The sequence below is a fragment of the Pelodiscus sinensis genome, chromosome 2, assembly GCF_052426305.1.
Source record: "Pelodiscus sinensis isolate ZL-2025 chromosome 2, ASM5242630v1, whole genome shotgun sequence".
Classification (NCBI taxonomy): Eukaryota; Metazoa; Chordata; order Testudines; family Trionychidae; genus Pelodiscus; species Pelodiscus sinensis.
Window position 1 is genome coordinate 115,629,239 of NC_143053.1, and position 20,756 is coordinate 115,649,994.

At 44.4% G+C, this 20,756-nt stretch overlaps 1 protein-coding gene and 1 long non-coding RNA gene across 2 annotated transcripts in view; one reads left to right on the forward strand and one right to left on the reverse strand.

Moving 5' to 3' along the window:
* The window catches only part of LY86 (lymphocyte antigen 86), a 29,691-nt gene extending 9,715 nt beyond the window's left edge, over nt 1–19,976 (reverse strand). The window contains exon 1 of the mRNA XM_006138805.5: nt 19,847–19,976. Coding sequence (XP_006138867.3) covers nt 19,847–19,961 — 115 coding nt within the window. The 5' untranslated portion in view covers nt 19,962–19,976. The remainder of the gene's footprint in view (nt 1–19,846) is intronic.
* LOC106733043 (uncharacterized) overlaps nt 1–20,756 on the forward strand; it is a 145,238-nt gene that overhangs the window by 108,007 nt on the left and 16,475 nt on the right. The window lies entirely within an intron of this gene.

Here is a 20,756-nt window from a genome sequence, read left to right on the forward strand (position 1 = left end):
AGCGGGGCACACCTGAGAACTGTCTGTCCGGGGTGGGGTTCGGGACTCTTTAAGCACAGCTCTCGGCTAGCCTGAGACAGCATCTCCACGCTCTAAGTCCTCCTCTGATGCCCTGCCGGCACTGCTTCCGGCCATCCTTAACCCCGCTTCAGGGTCCACTTAATGTGGATGCGCTAGTTCGAATTAGCAAAACGCTAATTCGTACTAGTTTTTAGTTCTAGATGCGTTAGTTCGAATTAGCTTAGTTCGAATTAAGTAATTTGAACTAAGTTAGTTCGAACTAGCGCTGTAGTGTAGACATACCCTGTGCTTGTTTCACTGACATCATACTAATCCCACCCATGTTAGCTTCCAGCCTGAATGTGGCTGGGACTTGCTGTAGGGAGAGACAACTCAAAATGGGAATGCAGAGAAAAATTCGCTGAAGGGGATGGTCATCAGGACTCAGTTCAGACAAGAGTCCTAGCACAGCTGCACTTTTTAGTGTCCCTGATCTCTCATTCCTTCTGCCACAGTGTCCTGTGCCTAATAATTAAGATGAACTATTTCTTTTTCTATTTGTTTCAGTAACACCTAATGGAGCTGGCTGGCAAACCGAAAATACTGAAAAGTTTTGACTTCTTACACATGTTTTCATCCTGAATCAGGAGAAAAAGCCCAAACTAAATTTCCCCTCTAGAATTAAAATCTTACAGTGTTTTTTTTGTTTTGTCACCATAGAAACATCATGTTTCTGAAATGAAATAGGCTTCCTGGGATCCCCAGGCCCTGCTTGGGAGCAGGGGTTCCACAAGCCCTGTCTTGAAATTGTCATGATTCTTGTCACCTCTGCCTACCACTGAATAACAGCATGAAACTGACCAGATTCTTGCATATATGCAACTTCTCTCCCCCTCCCCGCTCCCTTTCACTTTCTCCTTGCCAGCCATTAGGTCCTGGCCAGCCTTAAAGTATTACATAATTTAAGGACTTTGTCAGTCTATCCTTTTCTGATTCTGGGTGTTGGCAACAACTGCAGATGAGCCAGTGCTGAACCTGATCTAACTGCAAGTAAACCAAACACACTTGTTCAGAACAGTTCAGAAACTATGGGTGACTTTAGGAGAAGCTGGCTGGTGACTGAAAACCTGGGAATTTAGGTTTTGGATTTAAGAGACTAATGTTAGGCTCCTATTTTTAAAATTTTTAACCCAGCCTTAGTAGGTAATGTATAGAACAGAAAATGGTGGGATAGTGAGTTTCATTTTCCTGCAGTTCTGGAGGTAGTCAAGATTGTCTTCTGTGAGGCTGGGTTGATGTGGCAGCAGTGCATTGTCTTTCAGTTTGAGTGCTGTCTTTATAATGGTCCTTTCCCCACCGGTTTAAACTGAAGGGCTGGGAACAGCAGGGATGAAGTGTGGAGGGAGCCTACAAGCAATGAAGTCCAGTGGCTCAAAGACAAGGTAAAGCAAGAGGAGATGAAGAAAAGAGGGGCAGATATCTTTAGAAAACAATCAGTCAACCCTAGACCCGGGAAAAATATAAGCTCTCCAAAGAGCCATCCTAAACTTATTTTCTGCTTTTAAAAATAACTGACTAAATATAGCTGTGAGATGAAAAAGATAATGGATATTTGCAAAGTTTCATTTCAGCGAGCTGCATTGTATTTTTTCTTTCAATGAATTTGTCCATTTAGTTGTGTGATGGGCTAGAAAAGGAAGGATGGCACCAAGGAAGCTGTTTAGCAGTTACACAAGAGTTGCAGTGACTTTATGGCTTGTCCCCCCATGCTGGTTGCTTCCTATTTTGCAACTTTGGTTTAAAAAGTGGCTGCAATGAGGTGAAAAGAGCCGTTTCTTGCTCTTGTGGGAAACATAGTTTCAGACTTCTCCTTTCTCTAAAGCATCTAGGGCTCCCTCCCCACTTTTCTCTGTCCCCTCTCAGGGGTTGGTTTCCTCTTTGCTTCTGCAAGAGAATCTCTCATTTCTGTATTTGGTGCAAAGAGTGATGATAAAAATTAAGAAGCACCTGATCAGATTCTAGACTAATCAGGAGTCTGTGGCTTAAATGTATAAACTAGTGATGCTCCAGTTGCAGCTATCATTGCTTTTTGTAATGGCTTGAACTTGAATAAGAGCTACAGATTGCTGAAAGGTTAAAAGATTTATCATTGTGGTTTTGAGAGGAGGTCACAGTTGCAAAATTATATTGCAACCAACACAGTTTGTTCTTGTTTTGGGATTGGTCTGTTTCAACCATCTAAGTGAATCATGGCACCAAGGCTGGTCAAAATTCTTTAGTCAAAACCTTTTCATTGTGACACTGGGTTTCTGACAAAATGAAGTTCTTTGTGAAAAGTGTCTGCTTTTTATGGAGAAGGTTCACAATTTTGCAACAAAATGAACTTATGAGAGTTTCAGTTCAGGAGCCTCATGCCCGTTCTCCTTTATGGGCTGTGCTTCCCAGCCAGACTACATCATCCAGGGTGCACTATGCCATGGGATACCCAAGAGACACCACAGCGGTTCAACAAGAGGCATCTCTGTGGCAATGTTCCCTCTAATTTTTTCCATCTGTGTGCAGAATAAATTTTGATATGTGCACCAACTCAAATCAGATGTGCACCACCAGTAGAAACAGATGCTGCCAGCTGTGTGCGCTCTGCTAATCAGGTGGGCATCACTTGAATGTCTCCTGGGTGGCCACCCAAGTGCTCAGCTTACACGGAACACTTGTCTGTGGTGCATCATGCAAGATGTAGTCTGTCCAAAGATCATGGCATAGAGGAGAATGGAAGTATGAAGCACATACGCTACAGCTCACATGACAATCTGCAGTGGAATTTCCATATAGAATTTTAATGGCTTTTGATTTTTTGCTGAAAAATCAAAACTTTCCCTTGTGGGTGGGGACACATATTTCTGACCATGTCTCTATGTGTATGTCTACACTGCCACCCTAGTTCGAACTAGGGCGGCTAATGTAGGCATTCGTACTTGCAAATGAAGCCCAGGATTTAAATATCCCGGGCTTTATTTGCGTGTTCCCGGACGCCACCATTTTTAAATGCCCCGCAGTTCGAACTCCCTGCCCATGGCTACACACGGCACGGACTAGATAGTTCGAATTAAAGCTCCTAATTTGAACTACCGTTACTCCTCATTGCAGGTGGAGTAACAGTAGTTCGAATTAGGAGCTTTAATTCGAACTACCTAGTCCATGCCGTGTGTAGCCGCGGGCAGGGAGTTCGAACTACGGGGCATTTAAAAATGGTGGCGCCTGGGAACACGCAAATAAAGCCCGGGATATTTAAATCCTGGGCTTCATTTACAAGTTCAAATGCCTATACTAGCCACCCTAGTTCAAACTAGGGTGGCAGTGTAGACATACCCTATGGTATATCAGTCTAGGACTTTACAATCCAACCTGGTCTGTAATGGGGATGGTACCCCCTAGTAGCAATTTTTCCTGATTAAGGAGAAAGTAGAATGAGTTGCAGTGCCAGTGAGATGTAGGCAAAGAGGGTGCAACTAAAGGAAATTAGAGAATACTAAGTCGACTTTTCTTATTGTTAATTGAAGAAGATGGCTGCTCATTTTATTGTGCTCTGAATAGGTATGTAGCTGAAAGGAGAGATCATTCTGATTTTTCTGTACTAGCTCTTTAAATGTGGAGGACTCTATCTCCCACAGGAGCAATTGAAGAAGTACAATATTCCAAGAGTGAATCAATGTTTGTGCCGCAAAGAGACTTTATACTTGTTCTTTCTTGCTTGCTTCAGTCAGAAATGATTCATCTAAACTAAAAAAAAACATGTTATGTCTTTCACCTACCCAAAGCAAAAACATTTACCTTTCTGACTATAAAATACATGATAATTCCTTTTCCTGCAATACTTCATAGTGCAAGAACTGCATGTTCCCAGATCCCTGTCTTTCCTCCGCCCACCCCTTCCATCTGTTAGCTCTTCCATAATTAAAGCCAGAAACTCTTCTGGTTTCAGACACCATCATTTGCTTTTCCAGTTCAGCTGCGCTATATTACCAACATTTGAAATGATTATTGAAATTTTGCAAAAAAGTTCAGCTTTTCTGCAAGTAAATGCTTAACAGAAAAATAGGCATTTTTATATCTTTATATTTGTTTGAGATGTATCTGAGGTCAAATGTTAGAACTTCCTCAAGACGTAGGGATGTCTAGCTTGGGGACCTCTAGTTCTGACTTCTTTCATGCAATTGCTTTTCAGATACAAGACCCTCAGGTCATCTGAATCATTGACTATAGCTGAAGTTCTGATCCCTTCTTTGAATATAATAGGAGCCAGGGATGGTACAGAGATTTCCATTGTATTCAACATTTGAGTTTGCAGCTTTCAGAAGGACCATCATCTGTGGTTACGCACTGCTCTTTTGGCGAGTTAGCAGGGAACCAACAGGGGTTCCAAATTCTAACTGCTGTTCATCAGCTGTCCCTTAGAACAATGCCCACTGATCTGACACACCCGATGTAATGCTAAGTCCCTCGTTTCACTACTTCCTGAAGGTTTTAGGGATATTTTTGCAGTCTGTATTTATATTTGGCACATTGCATGCAGTGGCCCATAATGCTAGATTTCAATCTCCTTTGACATTCCTTGTAACCTAGTGGGTGAATACTCTGGAAGGATGAGTAGACCATCTCAACACAGCATTGGTTAGGTGCTGGAACTACAGGTGCTGGGGATACTGTGCTGCTATTGCCCTTCCCCTCCCCCTGCTTGAAGTGGTTTCCATCATATACAGGCACTACAGTGGGGTTGAGGAACCTTTTTCGGATTAAGGGCCATTGACCCACAGAAAAATCAGACTGGAACCACAAGTGACAAGCAAAAGGGGGTGGAGGGACCCTCACTGATATGGCCCCTGTCTGAAAAGGAGAAAGATACTCTCCACATTCACCCTTACACACCAGAGTCTAGGGGAGCCTATCCTAGTAGATTTTGTTTGCTTCAGCCCAGCAGTGAGGCGGGCCTGAGGTTCCTTACCCCTGCTTTACTGTCTGGTGCAATGGCTCTCAGCATCCTCATTGTACAAATTGTTCTTGCAGCACTGCAGAAACTGGACTGCCACTGTAAAAACCGACTGCTCTCATAATTTTGATGGTCTGTTCTAGAATTGCGCCCCCCACCCCATTGACCTTGCACAGGATTCAGTTTTGCCTGGAAGTAATCTGATACTGCTCCAAGATACCACTGCTTCCAAGTCATTATAATAAATGAGTGCAGCAGCGTTAGATGCTGCAATCACATGAGCTTTGTGGTGCTTGTGTGACTGTGTTCATGTCTCTGCACATCACAGAGCATTACACAAGCTCTCCAGTATGTATTTTGGTACCTTTTGGCTCGTCAAAAACCACACTTTTGAGAGGTGATAAACAATGCAGTTGTATTGAATGGCTTTATTAGGGTCACACAAGGACAGTACAGTGCTGCAGGGTGCTGGAAATGAGCATGAGGGGAAAAATACTTGGCACTTGAACAGCACTTTTCACCTACAAAGCTCTTAACGAAACCAATCCTCACACATCCAAGTGAAGAAAGGAGATAGAGATTAACTCTTTTGGATGCCATAATTTAGGCATTCCCTTAATACTTCCTTTTAATGTCTATTGAATAAATTAACCTGAACAGTCCAGAGTGATTTGGAATTCAGAGGAAACTATGCACTGGGAGCTGAGGTGGAGGGACTCTGTTAAAACAGAATGATTGCACATGTGCAATCTATTTGATGACCCTCTATTTAAGACTTGTCATCACTCAAACTACACCGTGCTGGACACATGGTTGTGAAGAATTGAATTAGCTGACGCAGTGCTGATGGTGACTGAATTCAGTGTAGAGCAAAACAAATTGTATCATTCATGTCAGCTAATGGTGATTAAACCCTGGGTAGCTCTGTAGCTGAAACCATTTAATCATGATTAGGTGGCACCAGCCTGAGCACACTGTGTCCTGGTCTACACTGATCTGAGAATCATGATCAACACTGAGTTTGCTAACTTGAATCTTCAAGTGCAGATGGACATTTCACTCAGCTCAGGGATGTACCAGTGTAGAATTCCTGCTCGGTTTTGTCTTCCAAACCCCACAACACTTTTGGTCCTTTAGGCATCACGGAGATGGAGTGGGAGCACTCTCACATGTCAACCTCTTTGGGGCTGCAAAGGAACCATGCACCCCTACTGCAAATAGTGTTGCCAACTCCTGTGATATTTAGTGTATTACTTAAAGCCCCAGCTCGAAGTGAGGATGCGTGAATCTCAACTTCCGTTTCTGAACAGTAATTTTCTAGCCCTCATTCTGGTTGAAGAGAAACAGTTTGAAAATGTGCAACTGAAAGCCTCAAATCCAGGGCTAAATGTAATAATTTTTTAAAAGATATTTAAATTAATATCATGATTTTTTTTTCAGTCTGACTCACAAGTATCAAACATTTTGGGCTGGAAATACTGTAAGTAGGAATCATGTACACAAGAACTGGATTAAGTGTAGGCACTATAGGCTATGCCTACGGTCCAGGCTCCCATGGTCAAGTGATCATATCAGAATTGAAAAAGGATAAGTTTCTCACTGTTGCCAATGAGAGCTTGAAAAATTTAGGCTCAGATTTTGTCCAACTAGAAAGACGACAACAGCACAGCACTTACTACAGTGAAAGGAGAGAGAGAAAAAAGTCCCCATAGTAAATCCCCCTTTCTGATAGATGCTAGTTATGCTGATGGAAGGAGTCTTCTTTTGATCTAGTGCTGTCTACAGTGGAGCTTAAGCTGGCTTAATTCTTCACACCCCTCACTGATGTAGCTAGATCAGTGTCTGTTTCTAAAACATATTCACCCTAACTGATGCACTGTCTGCCTAACTCCAGATCTGCACCAAATTAGGTTGAGCCAACTACGTTGCTCAGGGGTGTGAAAACTCCACCCCCCTGAACACAACATGATTAAGCCACCCTAACTTCTGGTGTAGATAGTGCTAAGTCAATAAAAGTGTGGTGGGAGGAAGAGTGCATCAAATTCATCCCACCAACCCAACAGATGTATCAGAGCAACTGGTCTTGGAAATTAAGGCCTCTGCTGCCAGTCCTGGTAGGCAAAAGGAGGCTTATGCTGCTGCCGCCACTGCCTGTGGAATAGCATAGGGCTTGGGTATAGCGTGGAGGCTAGAGAGCAGCACAATAGCATGGGTGCAAGGTCAGACTGGGTGGGAGACTAGAGGGCAAAAGAAGGGCTGTGGAGAAGGCCTGGTCTGGGGGTGAGCCTAGGGTATGGATTGTGTGCCAAGGCCAGATTAAGGCATATATTTGTTTTGTGTTTCACCAGACTAGAAAAATCAACTCGTGCCTAATCTTTATTGCCGAAGGAATCATTTTCAACACCCTGTAGTTCTTGGATCATTTTCTTGCTGCCAGGGTGATGCTTTCTGAACCAAGCATTGGCCATGCTTCATGTTCAGGGACAGAGCTTAGCCTAGGCCAGGGGTTCTCAACCTTCGTTGCACCACCACTCTCTTCTGACAACAAAAATTACTATATAGCTCCAAGATGGGGGAATGAAATCTGAGCCCCTCCTTTTCGGGCAGGGGCTTAAAGTTGAAGCCCAAGGACTTTATCCCCAGGTTGATGGCTTACAATTTGAGCCCTTCCACCCAAGGCTGAAGCCCTTGGGCTTCTGCTTCAGCCCTGAGCCCCAGCAAATCTGTCAGCTCTGGCAATGCCATTTTAATGGGATCCTGACACATTTGGAGTCCCAAGCCACAAGTTTGAGGATCCTCCCTCCCCCAGCCTAGGTATATGATCGTTGAGAAGACATATCTGAAATGTAACAAAAAAGCAAACTCAGATCTGTGTCAGTTGGATTACAGCCATGCAACAGACTTGGACATGAGCCTGTAAAAATTAGGAAACTCCAGCTATTTCAGAAGGCTGTGGCATAACTCCTCAGCAACACAGACTGTGGCAAACACATCAGACATGTTCTCTGCGCTCTAAACTGGCTTCCTATAGAATTTTGAATGAAGGTCTTCAAGGACTCAGTCCCTATTTTCAAAGCTCTCTATGACCAGGGTCCAGGACGAAGAACTTGGTCATCAGCTTTGCTTCACTGGCACTATGGAACTCTCAGCAATACAAGTAAAAGCTCGTTGGTGCTGGAGATTGAATCTCCTCTGGGGGCAGTATGAGATGTGGATTGAACTCCCCAAGAACTAAGGACCATCACAAACCTCATCACCTACTGCTCAGAGTGCGAGGTCCACTCCTTTGACTTTGTCTTCTCTAACATAAACATTCAGTAAGAGGTGTAGTGATAGTAAACAAAAAGCCAAACCCAGCCTACCAAAACATGACCCTTCACTCAGGCCTGCTGACAGAGGGGAAAAAGGGAGCAATTGCCTCACGGCCCCAGTAATTCAAAGAGATCCGGGGCTCCTGCCACTGCCAAAGTAACAGTGGCAGCGGGTGCCCTGGGCCCTTTAAATCTCTGCTGGAGCATCATGCCATGCACTCCAGGCCGTGCTAAGGGCTGGGGGGATGAAGTGTTGGGGGAGCCAGCACCACACTCCAGGCAGGGCTGAGGGTCAGCTGCCCTCAGCCCCACCCCTCTCTAGAATTATCTGAAATCAGCTGCAGAAGTGGGGCAATAAGTTATAATTGGTGCAGGGAGACCCTTAAGGAAACAGCTATGACTTGCTGCTCTACCTGCCGTTGAACAGAAGCCTTTTATCGGCAGATGAAAAGCAGGCCAGCACTGAGTATGGAATTCGTTTTGTGCTGGTTCTTCAGATCTCTAATAAGAAGCTTTCTTGACTCCACAAGTAACATCCATGTTTAGTGCTTAACAGGGTCACTAAAATCTTCTCTTTAAGCAGCCTTGATTAGCCCTGTGTTACTCCAGTTTTATGCTGCTGAAACTCCCACAAGTCAGTGAAGTTACACCAGCGTGATACTGGAGTAGCACAGGAGTGGATCACATCCTTCTTCTGGATGAGAACACATCTAAATTGTACATCAGCCAGGGAACTCTGCCTCACACATAGAAATTCCTGCTCTTATTGTAATTGAAAGGGTCTCTTGCGGGTTGTGAGTTACTCTAAATTCTCTATGTGCGACATCTCTAAAGCTATGTCTAGACTGCAGGCTTCTTTCGGAAGAAGCTTTTCCGGAAGAGATCTTCCAGAAAAACTTCTTTCAAAAGAGGGCATCCACACAGCAAAAGCGCATTGAAAAAGCGATCTGCTTTTTCGAAAGATAGCGTCCACATTGATTGGATGCTATCTCACATTTCAATTGTGATTACTATGGATGGAGTGGCCACCAGGGCACCTGTGCTGTTTCCTGGAGGCCTCTTCTTTCAGAAAAAAACCCCTCTTCCCCATTCACATATGCCTTTTTCTGAAAGAGCTCTTTCGGAAAAAGTCTTCTTCCTCAAGGAAAGAGGTTTACTGCTGTTGGAACCTCTGTTAAAAGAACGCAATTGCAGTGTGGACGTACGTGTAGTTTTTCTGGGAAAATGGCCATTTTTCCAGAAAAACTCTGCAGTCTAGACATACCTCAAGAGAGGTCTAAATGGCAGATTCTAGAAGGTGTTCCTCGTGGCACATCTAAAGAGTAAATTTACCACAAGACTGCTCATGAACCACTATTATTCAGTTCTTGATCTTTAACAGTATTGTGGGGGTGTGTACTCTTTGATGACCTCCACTTTACACAACAAAAAGAGCTAATCTTAAGGTCTTGCTAGATATCTGACATATCTTTGGCTCACCTATTTAATACTGCCCCGTATTGAATATAGGGAAACATGGTCATCCTAGACATAGCAACTGGAAATAGAGAAGAAGGGCTGACACCATGTGATCAGTCATCCCTCTATGGATCATGGACCAGATGGACATTCAGACTGTCACACAAGCTATTTTTGATAGAGCAAATGAAAACATTTTCAAGGGGAACTCTAGCTCCTTGATTGCTGTCCATTAGGAATCTATTCAAGAAAACACCAGTGGGGAGCTGGTTTCTTGTGGCTTTGAATAATTCAGGTGCAAAGGCAATTGCAGGTTGGATCTCCCTGGTCCAGCAACCTCAGGACATGTCTGGTCCCAGATGAGGGATTTTGCTGGACCAGGGGAGTTCATTTTGGACCTCTGCCACCAGTTCTCCTGCTCCGGCTGCTGGCCTCCCGGCTGGCTCCCTACATCCTGCTGGCCTCTCTGCCCTGTCAACCCTGCTGGCAGCCATCACTGCTGTGGCTCTGGGACCCACCTGGCAGCCATGTGCACTGCCTTGGAGCTCCAGGACCTGCCAAGCAGCCGTGCATGCTGCTTTGGAGCTCCAGGACCTGCGGGACAGCCGCACGCTGTGGCTCCCAGTCAGGGCCGGACTAAGGGGTGGGCTAGCCAGGCAGCTGCCCAGGGTGCCAACCTACGGAGGGCACCCAGCTCCTGGTGGGCTGCAGCGGTTGCCTGGGGCGGGGGCCGTGTTAACCCCCACAGCACTGGACAGCAGCGCCCTTCCCCCCGCAGCCACAGGGCCCTGCACGGCCAGGCGCAGCCTGCCCTGGGCAGCCCTAGGCTGCGCACCATCAACAGTGGCTGGGCTGACTGGGAAGCACATGTGCCATGCGTCTGCCCACGCACTCTGGGGGCAGGGGCGGATCCCGGGGGTGGGTCCGCTCATGTGCCGTGTGCCCGGAGGCGGGGCCGTGTGCCCTGGGGGCAGCGCCGCGCACTTGAGGCCCGGGGCACCAAAATGGCTTGGGCCAGCCCTGCTCCCAGTCCCACCGGGCAGCCATGCGCTGGGTCAGCCAACACCACTGGGCAGTCCCACTGTCAACTCACTGTGGGCAGCCCACTGCCCTGCCAACTCCATGGGATCCTGGTTGCTGTCCTTCCACAGATGCTCTTTGATCCTGCAACATCCATGGTGGACCACGAATGTTGCTGGACCAGAGAATCCCAGTGAAGGGAGTTTCAATCTGTAAACAAATAAAAATGAAGCATCTGGCTCAATCTAGCTGTCATAAAACAATGAGTAATGGAGAGAGAGCCTTCTTTTATCCAGTGCATGATTTAACATTTACCTTGTAAAAGCAAGAAACAAGATTTCCCCTTCCCACTATCTCCCTAACCACTAATGCTCCCAGCATGCTTATTTCCTTTAACTGAAAAGAGAGTTCATGAACTGATAAAGTATACACCAAGGCAGAGAGACCAGCAATCCAAATTAACATGGGCTGATGGGAAAAGCAGAAACTGGAGTTATGTAAAATTAAAGTTGCTGCCAAAATCAATCAAGAAGACAATCTGTTAGCCCGGTACTAGTGAGCAATCAAAGCTGGTTATTCTGGGTTCATAAAATATGATCCCATGCTTTAGAGATCAGCTTCATATCTGACAGCTCATGTTGTTGCTTCCATTAAAAAAAAAAAAGTTGAGCTGTAGTCACAGTATATTTGGTCCCCAAGAAGCTTTTCAATTTACATGGCCAAGACTTTTGGGGTGGGTGGGAAGAGTCACTACAGTGCTGCAGCTGCACCTCTATGCTATAGATACTTCCTTGGCTTTGTCACTGTAGCAAAACTGCCGCTCTGCAAGATGGTGATAGCAAGGCTGATGGCACGTTTCTTATGTCGAACTAAGTCAGCTGCACTAAGCTTAGGTCGTCTTAACTACATCACACCCTTGAGCAGCTTAACTAAGTCGGCCTTATTTTCTAGTGTACACCAGTCCTGTGAGTGCAAGCTTAGTTCACTGCTCTGCCCTAAGAGGTTGCAGTTTTGTACCCTTTCAGATCAGAATCTGTCACAATCAGATTAATGGGGCAGTGTAATCAGAGAGGACATTTCCACTTGTGACTCAAATCTAGTGAGATCTGATAAAAACTGCAACCTCTTTGGGCAGAGCAGAGGCTAATTTTACTCTTGCAGAAATCTGGCTGCTTGAAGTTTGGCATGTTCCTATGAAAAGGGTTGAAGACCAATGTGGCATGACAGGGCTTACTTTGTCCCATGTAAGCATGGGCAGCAAGTTTGCTATGTGAAAATAGTGTCCAGAAGCCATGGCTAGCCTCCTTGCCAATATCTTCATGTCAAGTCCTCTGTAGTAGCTTAGATATCACGAAGAGGAGAGCAATGGGTTCACTTCCTAACTAGAGCTAATGGCTGTCCTTATTCCTAACTATGGAAGTGCTTTCATGGTATTCTACAGATAGTGTCCATTTGACTGTTTTGATTATTGAATATAAGATTATATAGATCTTTGTTTATCCTTCTCCTGAAACTTCAATTCATGAACAATGGGCCTGATTTGACTTGAAAAAAAAATTAAAGCTAGATATAAGGTGTGAAATCAGCTTCTTATTTAAACACTTTTTCTGCTAGCCAGAAAAATAAGTTGGGCCTGCTGGCCTTCTATAAGGTCTCCCTCAGAGTGGCAACCCAACTATTTCTATTTGGGTGGCTTCTTGAAGCATTTTCTGAAATTCCCTGTTTGTTGCTCCTACATATTGGAAGCAAAGTCTTCAAAAATTGATATACCCATTTCTTTATTTTTCAGAGTCACCAGATTCCAAGTCAGTGATGAGGTTTGTTAGAGACCTCTATCCAGTCCTCTAGAACAGGAATAGTCATTAGGTGGGCCATATCTGGATCAGCAGATGCTTTTATGAACCCTGGAATCTTTTAAATTACTTATTATAACTTATTTTTATTGTTGCTTTCTCTGGGGTCTGGGTCTTGATCTGGGTCTTGGATCAAGAAATGTAGATCTTGACAAAAATAGACCATCACCGCTCTAGACATTTTTCATATTTAGGGAGTAGAATCTGTGAGGCTTTTCCCCCAATCTAGCCTAGATACTTCATGAATTTGGTGAATAAGTTGAGGATGTATTTCTGGGCGGAGCTGTTCAATCAGCCAAAACTAGTTGTCTCCAGGTGTTGACACCAACACATGATGATCATAACACTGGCTGATCATAAAACTCTTCAAGATACTATGTTGTAAACACACCTGGAAAATACTTTACCGCCTCACTGAGGGCATGTCTACACTAGGACATTATTTCAAAATAACTTATTTCAAAATATTTACTCCCAAAATAACTATTTCAAAATAGTGTGTCCACACTACAGAGAATCCTCAAAATTAGTCTCCGGTACGCTCCCTTAATGTGGATGCACTACCTTGACTTAGAGCTCCAGGAAGCACTGAGGTGTAATTAGTTCGAATGATTCTGGGGAGTAGTTATTTTGAAATAGCAGCAGGGGAGCGTCCACACTACTGCTATTTCAAAATAACTATTTCGAAATAAGCATTAATCCTCATGGAAAGTAGGAGTTATTATTTTGAAATAAACAGCTCCTTATTTCAAAATAACAGGCTTGGTAGTGTGGGTGCTAAGATAGCTATAGCAGCAAGAGCCTGGTGTACTTTGTGAGGAGGGTGTCCTTGGAACACTTGAGAATGCTAATTAACATAAACTAATACAATTACAGTTATATAAACCCTCTATAAGCAGCTGTCAGTTACGCTCCATCAGCTTTGTTTGCATGCCCTTTCAAAGTAGGAGCATGACACTTGAATAGCACAGAAATCTGCTCAGGGCACTTAACTACATTACGTTCTCCTCCCTTCTCCCAGAGAATTAGCTTTTAAAATATACACTGAAGAGGTCAAGAGCATTATTATGGGAGAAGTCACTCTGAAGTACAAAGGGACAGGAGTCAAACTTTTGTGTTGGAGATTCCTTTCATATCTCCAGAAAAAAACTCTCCTATTATGCTTTCTCTCTTTCACTCAGCAACACTGTGTTAACAATGCAAGAGTCACTTGAAAACTGTTTGTCTACCAGGCAGTTTGATTCTTGGAAGCCCTCTCCTTTCTATATGTGATTCGTTTCATATCTGGGAATGTATGCGTAAAGGGCCAAGAATAAAAATGCAGTTAATCTTCCACTCACAAGGCAGGTACAAATAATAAAAACAGTACTATTGTAGCCACTACGCGATAGAGTAATGGATCAGGACTTCGCTGTGCTGGATGCTGTACAAACAGAATGGAGAGAGATCTCTGCCCAAAGAGAGCGTGTGAGTTATTTGGAGACTAGACCGACGTTACAGTCATTGTACTAAATTAATCCGAGTCCCCTGAAATAAGTGACATTTTCATCAGAGATGCCTTAATTCTGTCTCTTTGATGTGCCTGTCCTCATGGAATCCGAGAGAGAATTTGGCCTACTCTGTCCAACAAACCGCTTGATTACATGACTGAAGTTTTTAGTCACTTTGTCAAATTGCCACTTCACTCATGCACTTAGTCAAAGTGTTTCAAATATTATGTTGTTCCTAGTCTGATTTTCCTGAAAAGCTTTACAAAACAGGCACCAAGACAGATTACAAAGTAATAAACAAGTGATTAAAAATGGCAGTGAAGCTTTACATTTGATAACTTTGAGTTCTTCTTACATGTATCTTATATAATGAATGATACAAATTGTGGAAGGGATATTAAATTGCTATGTTTCAGGATTTATGCCAGTCTCAAACTACTGGAGAGTGGGATGAGATTTAATGTGGGGAACCAATCCCCCATCTGCCTCTTGCAGAATGTTTATGGCTTCTCCTGAAGCATCTGGTATGGGCCACTGTTAGAGACAGGATACAGCACTAAATGGACCTGGGAACTCGTCCATGTCTTAAGTTTCTGTAGAGACTGAATGTATATATCATATGATAGAAGTATTGGAGAATGTGAAAACATTTAATTTTTTCAGTATTCCAGTCTTATTTCATATGTTGCAAGTGAATGCCAAGTTACTTGAGATATATGAAAGCCATCCTTTTAGACTTAGGAAATCCTGCTGAACACAATCTGACATTGTTGCACTTTCTAATAAATGTAAAATCAACCTCTTTACACTCCTGGCACATCCATCGGTTAGACCTTAGTATTACTGTTGATTGCTTTTGGCATTGGAAGGATCTTCAGGAAGGTGAGTTGTGTTACTTCTGTCTTAATAACTCTACAAAGACTTCTGAGGTGGTTTGTGGTCATGGTAGATCTTCCTTCATTTTGATCACTTATTCCCTGGTGTGATGGGCCCATCGGGGCCCATACTGCCCCGGGGGAAACCTCACCCGCTCCCCTGGCAGACGGGCGGAGTGGGGCGGCGCCACGAGGAGTGACGGTGTTTGCCGCACCCGCCGTGGCTGTACCTGAGGGCAGCGAGACGCCATGCACCCCGCTAAGGAAGAAGCATGGCGGAATGGCGTCGGTGCACGCCGGCCAGCCACCACGTAACCCGGGGGCATGGGAAGGCCCTCGGGGCGGGGCTCTGGGCTTCTGGCCCAGCATCCCAGGGCGTGAGGATGCCCATGGGGCGTTGTGACGCACTGCCACAGCCTCACTCGGGCTGTTTGAAAAGTGGCTGGGCCAGAGGCAGCGGAGTGACTCGGGGAAGGAGCCACTCCCGGTCATTCCCTAAGGGAGAGGATGTTCCCCCGTGCTGGAGGATGCGGCAGGAGGGCGACAGGACGCCGCAGAGCCCGACTGGGCCCAAGGACGACAGCAGACGGGTAAGCCCCTGAGAGTCACTGGCAGGGATGGAAGCTGGGCGGGGGAATAGGATGCAGCCTGGGGCAGAGCGTTTCTGGTGCCCTTGGGCTGATGAGCTTCAGGGTGGAACCCCATCAGCTGGGTGAAGGGATTTGATTCCCCAACCCTTAGGGCCCCGGGCTGGGACCCTGTGGAGAGGGTGGGCCCGGGTTCCCCTAAACCCCTCCCAGCGCTCTGTCCTCATCTGCACGACACTAGGCACTGACTTTAGGTGAACCCGGGACTGCGGGTCGCTAGAACACAGACTCCGGGGAGGGGCAGGAAAAGGGGCTAGGGCCACCGTGACTGGACCAGAGACCAGACGGTGGGTCCATCGGGCCCCTCTCTCACGGCTGTGAGGGGGCGCTCGCTCTTGGTAAACCTGTCACCAACTCAGACCCCTAACCAGGATTAGACGGTGGGTCCGCTTGGCTCCCCTCTCGCGGTCGGGAAGGGGCGCTCACACCCAGTAAACCCGTCACACCTGCTGTACTATATTGTCTACTCTATAGGAAATCCTTAGCTATCCACAAGCTGTTAAGAGAACCAACCTATTTACTTCTCAGGACCACCACTTTCTCGGCCTAGGTTCCTCACTACAGAGTTATTGATCAGGATTTTTTCTTTTTGGTGCCTTTCTTCCATTCATAGCTCTTTGTAATTAATTGAGTTACTTTTTGCTTCGGCCTATCTTGTCTGTCTGGTCTTACTCTGCAGACAACATAGTAACATTTGACCTTATTTTGGCTTTAGTCAGTTTTTTTGTTGTCATCTTGGTGAACTACACTAGTGTACAGCACTGAGCAGAGAAATAAAATTGTGAATACATTAGTTAAAAATGTATTTTCCTGAAATCCTTTTTGTTCTTCCTTGAGCACTGTCAGTATCCCAAGCTGTAAAATCACAAATAGGCGGGGGGAAATCCTGGTCCCATGAAATCCATTTTTTCTATTGATTTCACTTGGCACAAGAAATCACCTGAGAACCCTTTTTATAACCCATATCCGATGTCGCGGAATGATGCATTCTGGGATATCTTCAGTGGAAGTATCCTATGCTCTCAGGCTGGCAGAGAATGAGGGAGAAGATTTTTACCGAGATTGGCTTACATTTATTTCTGGGCTGAATATTCCCAGCTGGATTTATGGGGTTAAAATGAATGTTCAGCTTTTGCTTTACAATTCACATGTAATGTTCTTCTGCCATTCAGCAGAACATGCCTGTCATGTACAGTGTTACTTATTATTATTCCCCCTCCACCAAAGTCTAGGATTTATGGGTTAGGCAGCAACTTGAGCTCTGATTCTGAACTCTGTGACCTCAGCCTGACACCATGAAAAGCTATCTTTCTGGCATAACAAGCAGCCCTGTGGTTGTTGGGAATTGCTACATTGGAAATATCTCATAAGTCTATGCCGTGTAACGGGCAATGTTGCCTGGCTTGGGAAAGAAGTTTATCAAAACAGACAAAATATGGCATTGTTATTTCCTCTTAGATGAGAATAGCTAAAGGGGCTTTTAGGAGACATAGTGGGAGTAGCTTGTGTGGCGGAGCCTTGCCAATCTATGCACTTTGTAAGCATCCATGCTCTGGCCACATTGGGAGATGGTTGATTAAGCGTGATCAGAATCAGTTAAGAGGGGATTCATCTCATCAGCTGGGATCTTTTAAATTGGAGATATGAATGGAGAGGGGAGGGCTGGAAGGAAGGGCAAAGAAATAAAAAATCTCAGGCTACGTCTAGACTGCATGGAATACTGGAAGTATCTCAAAAAAGCAATGCTGCGTCCAAGGAACGTGTCTGCTTTTTCACATTTTTTTTCGAAAGAACGGATGTGCTCTTTCGCCATCCCTGTAAACCTTGTTCTTCAAGGGATAAGGGATGGCTCGAAAGAGCACTTTTTTCCTAAATTTGGTGGCGTGTAGATTCACCAAATTTTGAAAAAGCCTCTTTGAAAATTAAATGGAAAAAAGATACGCAATGTGCATAGTGCAAATTGCGTATCTTTTTCCGATTTAAGAGTGCAGTCTAGATGTAGCCTCAAGACTGGTGAAAACTCTCATCCCAACCTTTCACCCTGTGAGAAGCATTGGGAAAAAACTTTATGGGGATGGGACATGAATCTGCGTAAGAGATTGTATATAAAAAAAAAAGTATGCTGTGGCAAGAGGGATGCTTACAAGGAAAACTGCAAAGTGAGGGAACACTCCCAGTGAGAGAGCAGCATGTAGAAAAGTGAGGTTGCATCTTGCACTATTGGCCGTATATTGCTGGAGTAGTGTAGGGTTGAAAACCCTTAAACTTTTGACTAGAATAAAAAAATCTTAGTCAAATCCATCTTTTGTCTAAAAATTTGTAAACATGTATATGTAATCAACTCTGGTCAGTGGAGACACAAGGCCCAGTTCTCCTTTCACCAAGACCAGTCTCTTATATTGGAATAACGTAATTACTTTCATTGGAGTTAGTCCTGGTTTGCCCCAGGGTCAGTGAGAGGAACATTGGGCCCATACATGTTGGATCTAACCTCAGGTACCTCTAAATTCAGAGCTGGCAATGTCAATTGCAGCACAAGGAGACACCCCTGTGTTTGCTCTGATTGGGTGAACTCACTAGAACAGAGTGGACCTGTGATAGTGCAAGGAGCGGAAGGGGCTAGCTGCTCTGAGTCAGCACCTGTCTGAGACCCTAGGTAAGGACTCAGGGTGGCTAGCTTCTCCTGCCATCCATGCCACTGCAGCTACGTTCTATTCGTTAGTGTGCTAACTCAACGGAGGCTAGTGTAGGTATGTTTCCTTGAACTATGAATTGTACCCTTAGCTCTCATGCTAATTTTACACCTGTGTACCTCCACTGCCTTCTAAAGCTGTGCCCTGATTCTCATGGCTGCGAGACCAGAATGGGGACCCGAATGATGTTCTTTCTTGCTTGCTGTTCTCAACGTCAGCAATTATTCTGGCTGAAAAGTATCTGTGCTTAGGGAAAACAGCAACGGAGGTGCATGCTTGTCTAAACTAAGGCATTTTGACTAATCAGCGGAGGTGGGTGGGTGGGGGAATTGTTGACTGACATAACGCCCAACAGGCAATTCTGGTCACGATTTAAAGCAACTCAAAATTTAGCCCACTGCCTCCATGATGCCTGCTACTTGTTAACAGAGATCTGTTAGCAGAGTGGGGAGAATTAATTCACACAAGGAATTATTGTTAAAATATAGGTAACGACAAAGCTTCCATTCAATATCTAATTAAATTTTTCCTAATACACTAGATCCATTTATAATATGTGAAGCCTGATTTTGTTCTCCCAGGAATGGGCTGGCTAAGGGTTTTATTACAAATATTTATTTACTCCTCTTGCCACTTGCTGGTTTTATGTTTAATGGATGTGCAAAGCTGCAGGGGAGAAAAAGCCTCATGGGGAACCCTTTGTGTCTGGATGAATCGGAAAAACAAACTCTAGGGTGCTCATTTGCCATGAATCTCTTTTCACATCACGTGTGTAATATGAATGAGGCGTCTGTGAATCTAATTCCCTTTGTTCCAGTAGTAAAGTAGATCAGTACGACAGAAGAGGCGTAGGGCCAGCAAAGCAACCTACTTGAAAAGGAAGCACTAGTCAGAGAATTCATTTTCAGAGCTGTTTGCTTCTTTTCTTTACAACAGATTTAGAGAACAAACTTACAGTCCACAGGAAATGACTGCAGCAGGCTTGCTTAACAGAGGCAAGCTAAGCATGTAGCAGCTTTCGACCACCTGAACTAAACCTTTCTTACTGTCACACTGGGTCTCTTGTCACTCTAAGTAGGAGAAGAGAAAACATGCATCCCCACAGCCAAACCTTACCTTAGGAAAACAGTAGATCAGTTCCATGACAGCCTCCTGCTTTTGTATCACAAGAGGGGTAAGAATGATGAAGATTAAAGGGTTTTGTCTAACTTCAGCATAAAAATCCCAGTGGCACAACCCTTGTGTGTTCATTACATCTATTTTTGGCAGCTATTTATTAATCTTTGGAGAATTTACCTGATTTGTTTCCTCTCCACATTATCTTTGATCTCAGCAGGAGGTTTTCGTGCAGCAAAAACCCCCCTGAACAACTAAGCTCTTTCCAACTAGAAAAATAGGGCTTGCCCAGAAACTTAACCCTTTCATTCATCATCTGGAATATAAACTTTCCCTGGTATGCAATAACCATTTTATTGTCCTTGTAAATATAAAATACAATTTTAAAGATCTCACCACAACTTTTGTAATATATTTCCAAATTGTTCTCCTTGCAGACTGTGTGCGTAGGCCATTCTGTGCTCAGGCGGAGATAAAACAGGACTAAAAGGAGTATGGGAGAATTAAACATCTTCACGATGGCGATGTGGTCTCTGATTATTTCTCTCTCTTGTCATCAGCACGAGGAGGGTAGTTTTTCACTTCCTCTCTCCAGTGACTGTGACAACTGTAAGAGGTTACTATATATTAACCGCCTGCAGAAGGATTAAATGATCCAATACAGGCTCACAGCTGGAAACAACGTAGTGTAAGCAAGAGACTAATCAGAATTCAGAGTGTGTTAGTTCCGTGTGTTCAGACTTCTGCTTTCTGTTTCATGTTAGTTTAAGCTAATGACGAATGAGCTAATAACACCTACTCAATGGAAAATCTCCACTTGGCGGTCTTAATTCTTTGTTGAACTAGATAGAAAACTATTTATCCTCCCCCCCCCCACACACACTCTGCTCCATTCTCATGTTGTAGTAAGGGCACATGGGGGGTCAGAGTATAAGACAAGCTTGGCATTTCAGGCTGCACAACCCTGTAGGCCAAATTCATAGAATCAGAGGACTGGAAGGGACCTTGAGAGGTCATCTAGAGCAGTCCCTTCACTTAAGGAAGGACTACGTATTATATTCTCCCACTCTTAATCTCAGTGAATAGTACCTTAGTATATGAGTAGCCAGTTTGCTTTCAATTAGGCTACTTGAAAAGGAAGGTACAACTCAAGGCGAGTAAGGATTACTGGCTTCATGTGACACTTGGAGGTAGAAAATGCCCTAACGTGGCATTCCTGTTCCCTGAGTATAAGTTCCACTTGGACATAAACTCAACTCTGTCCACTTGTCATTACTTTCATTTTATCAGTAAGTTGGTTGTGGGG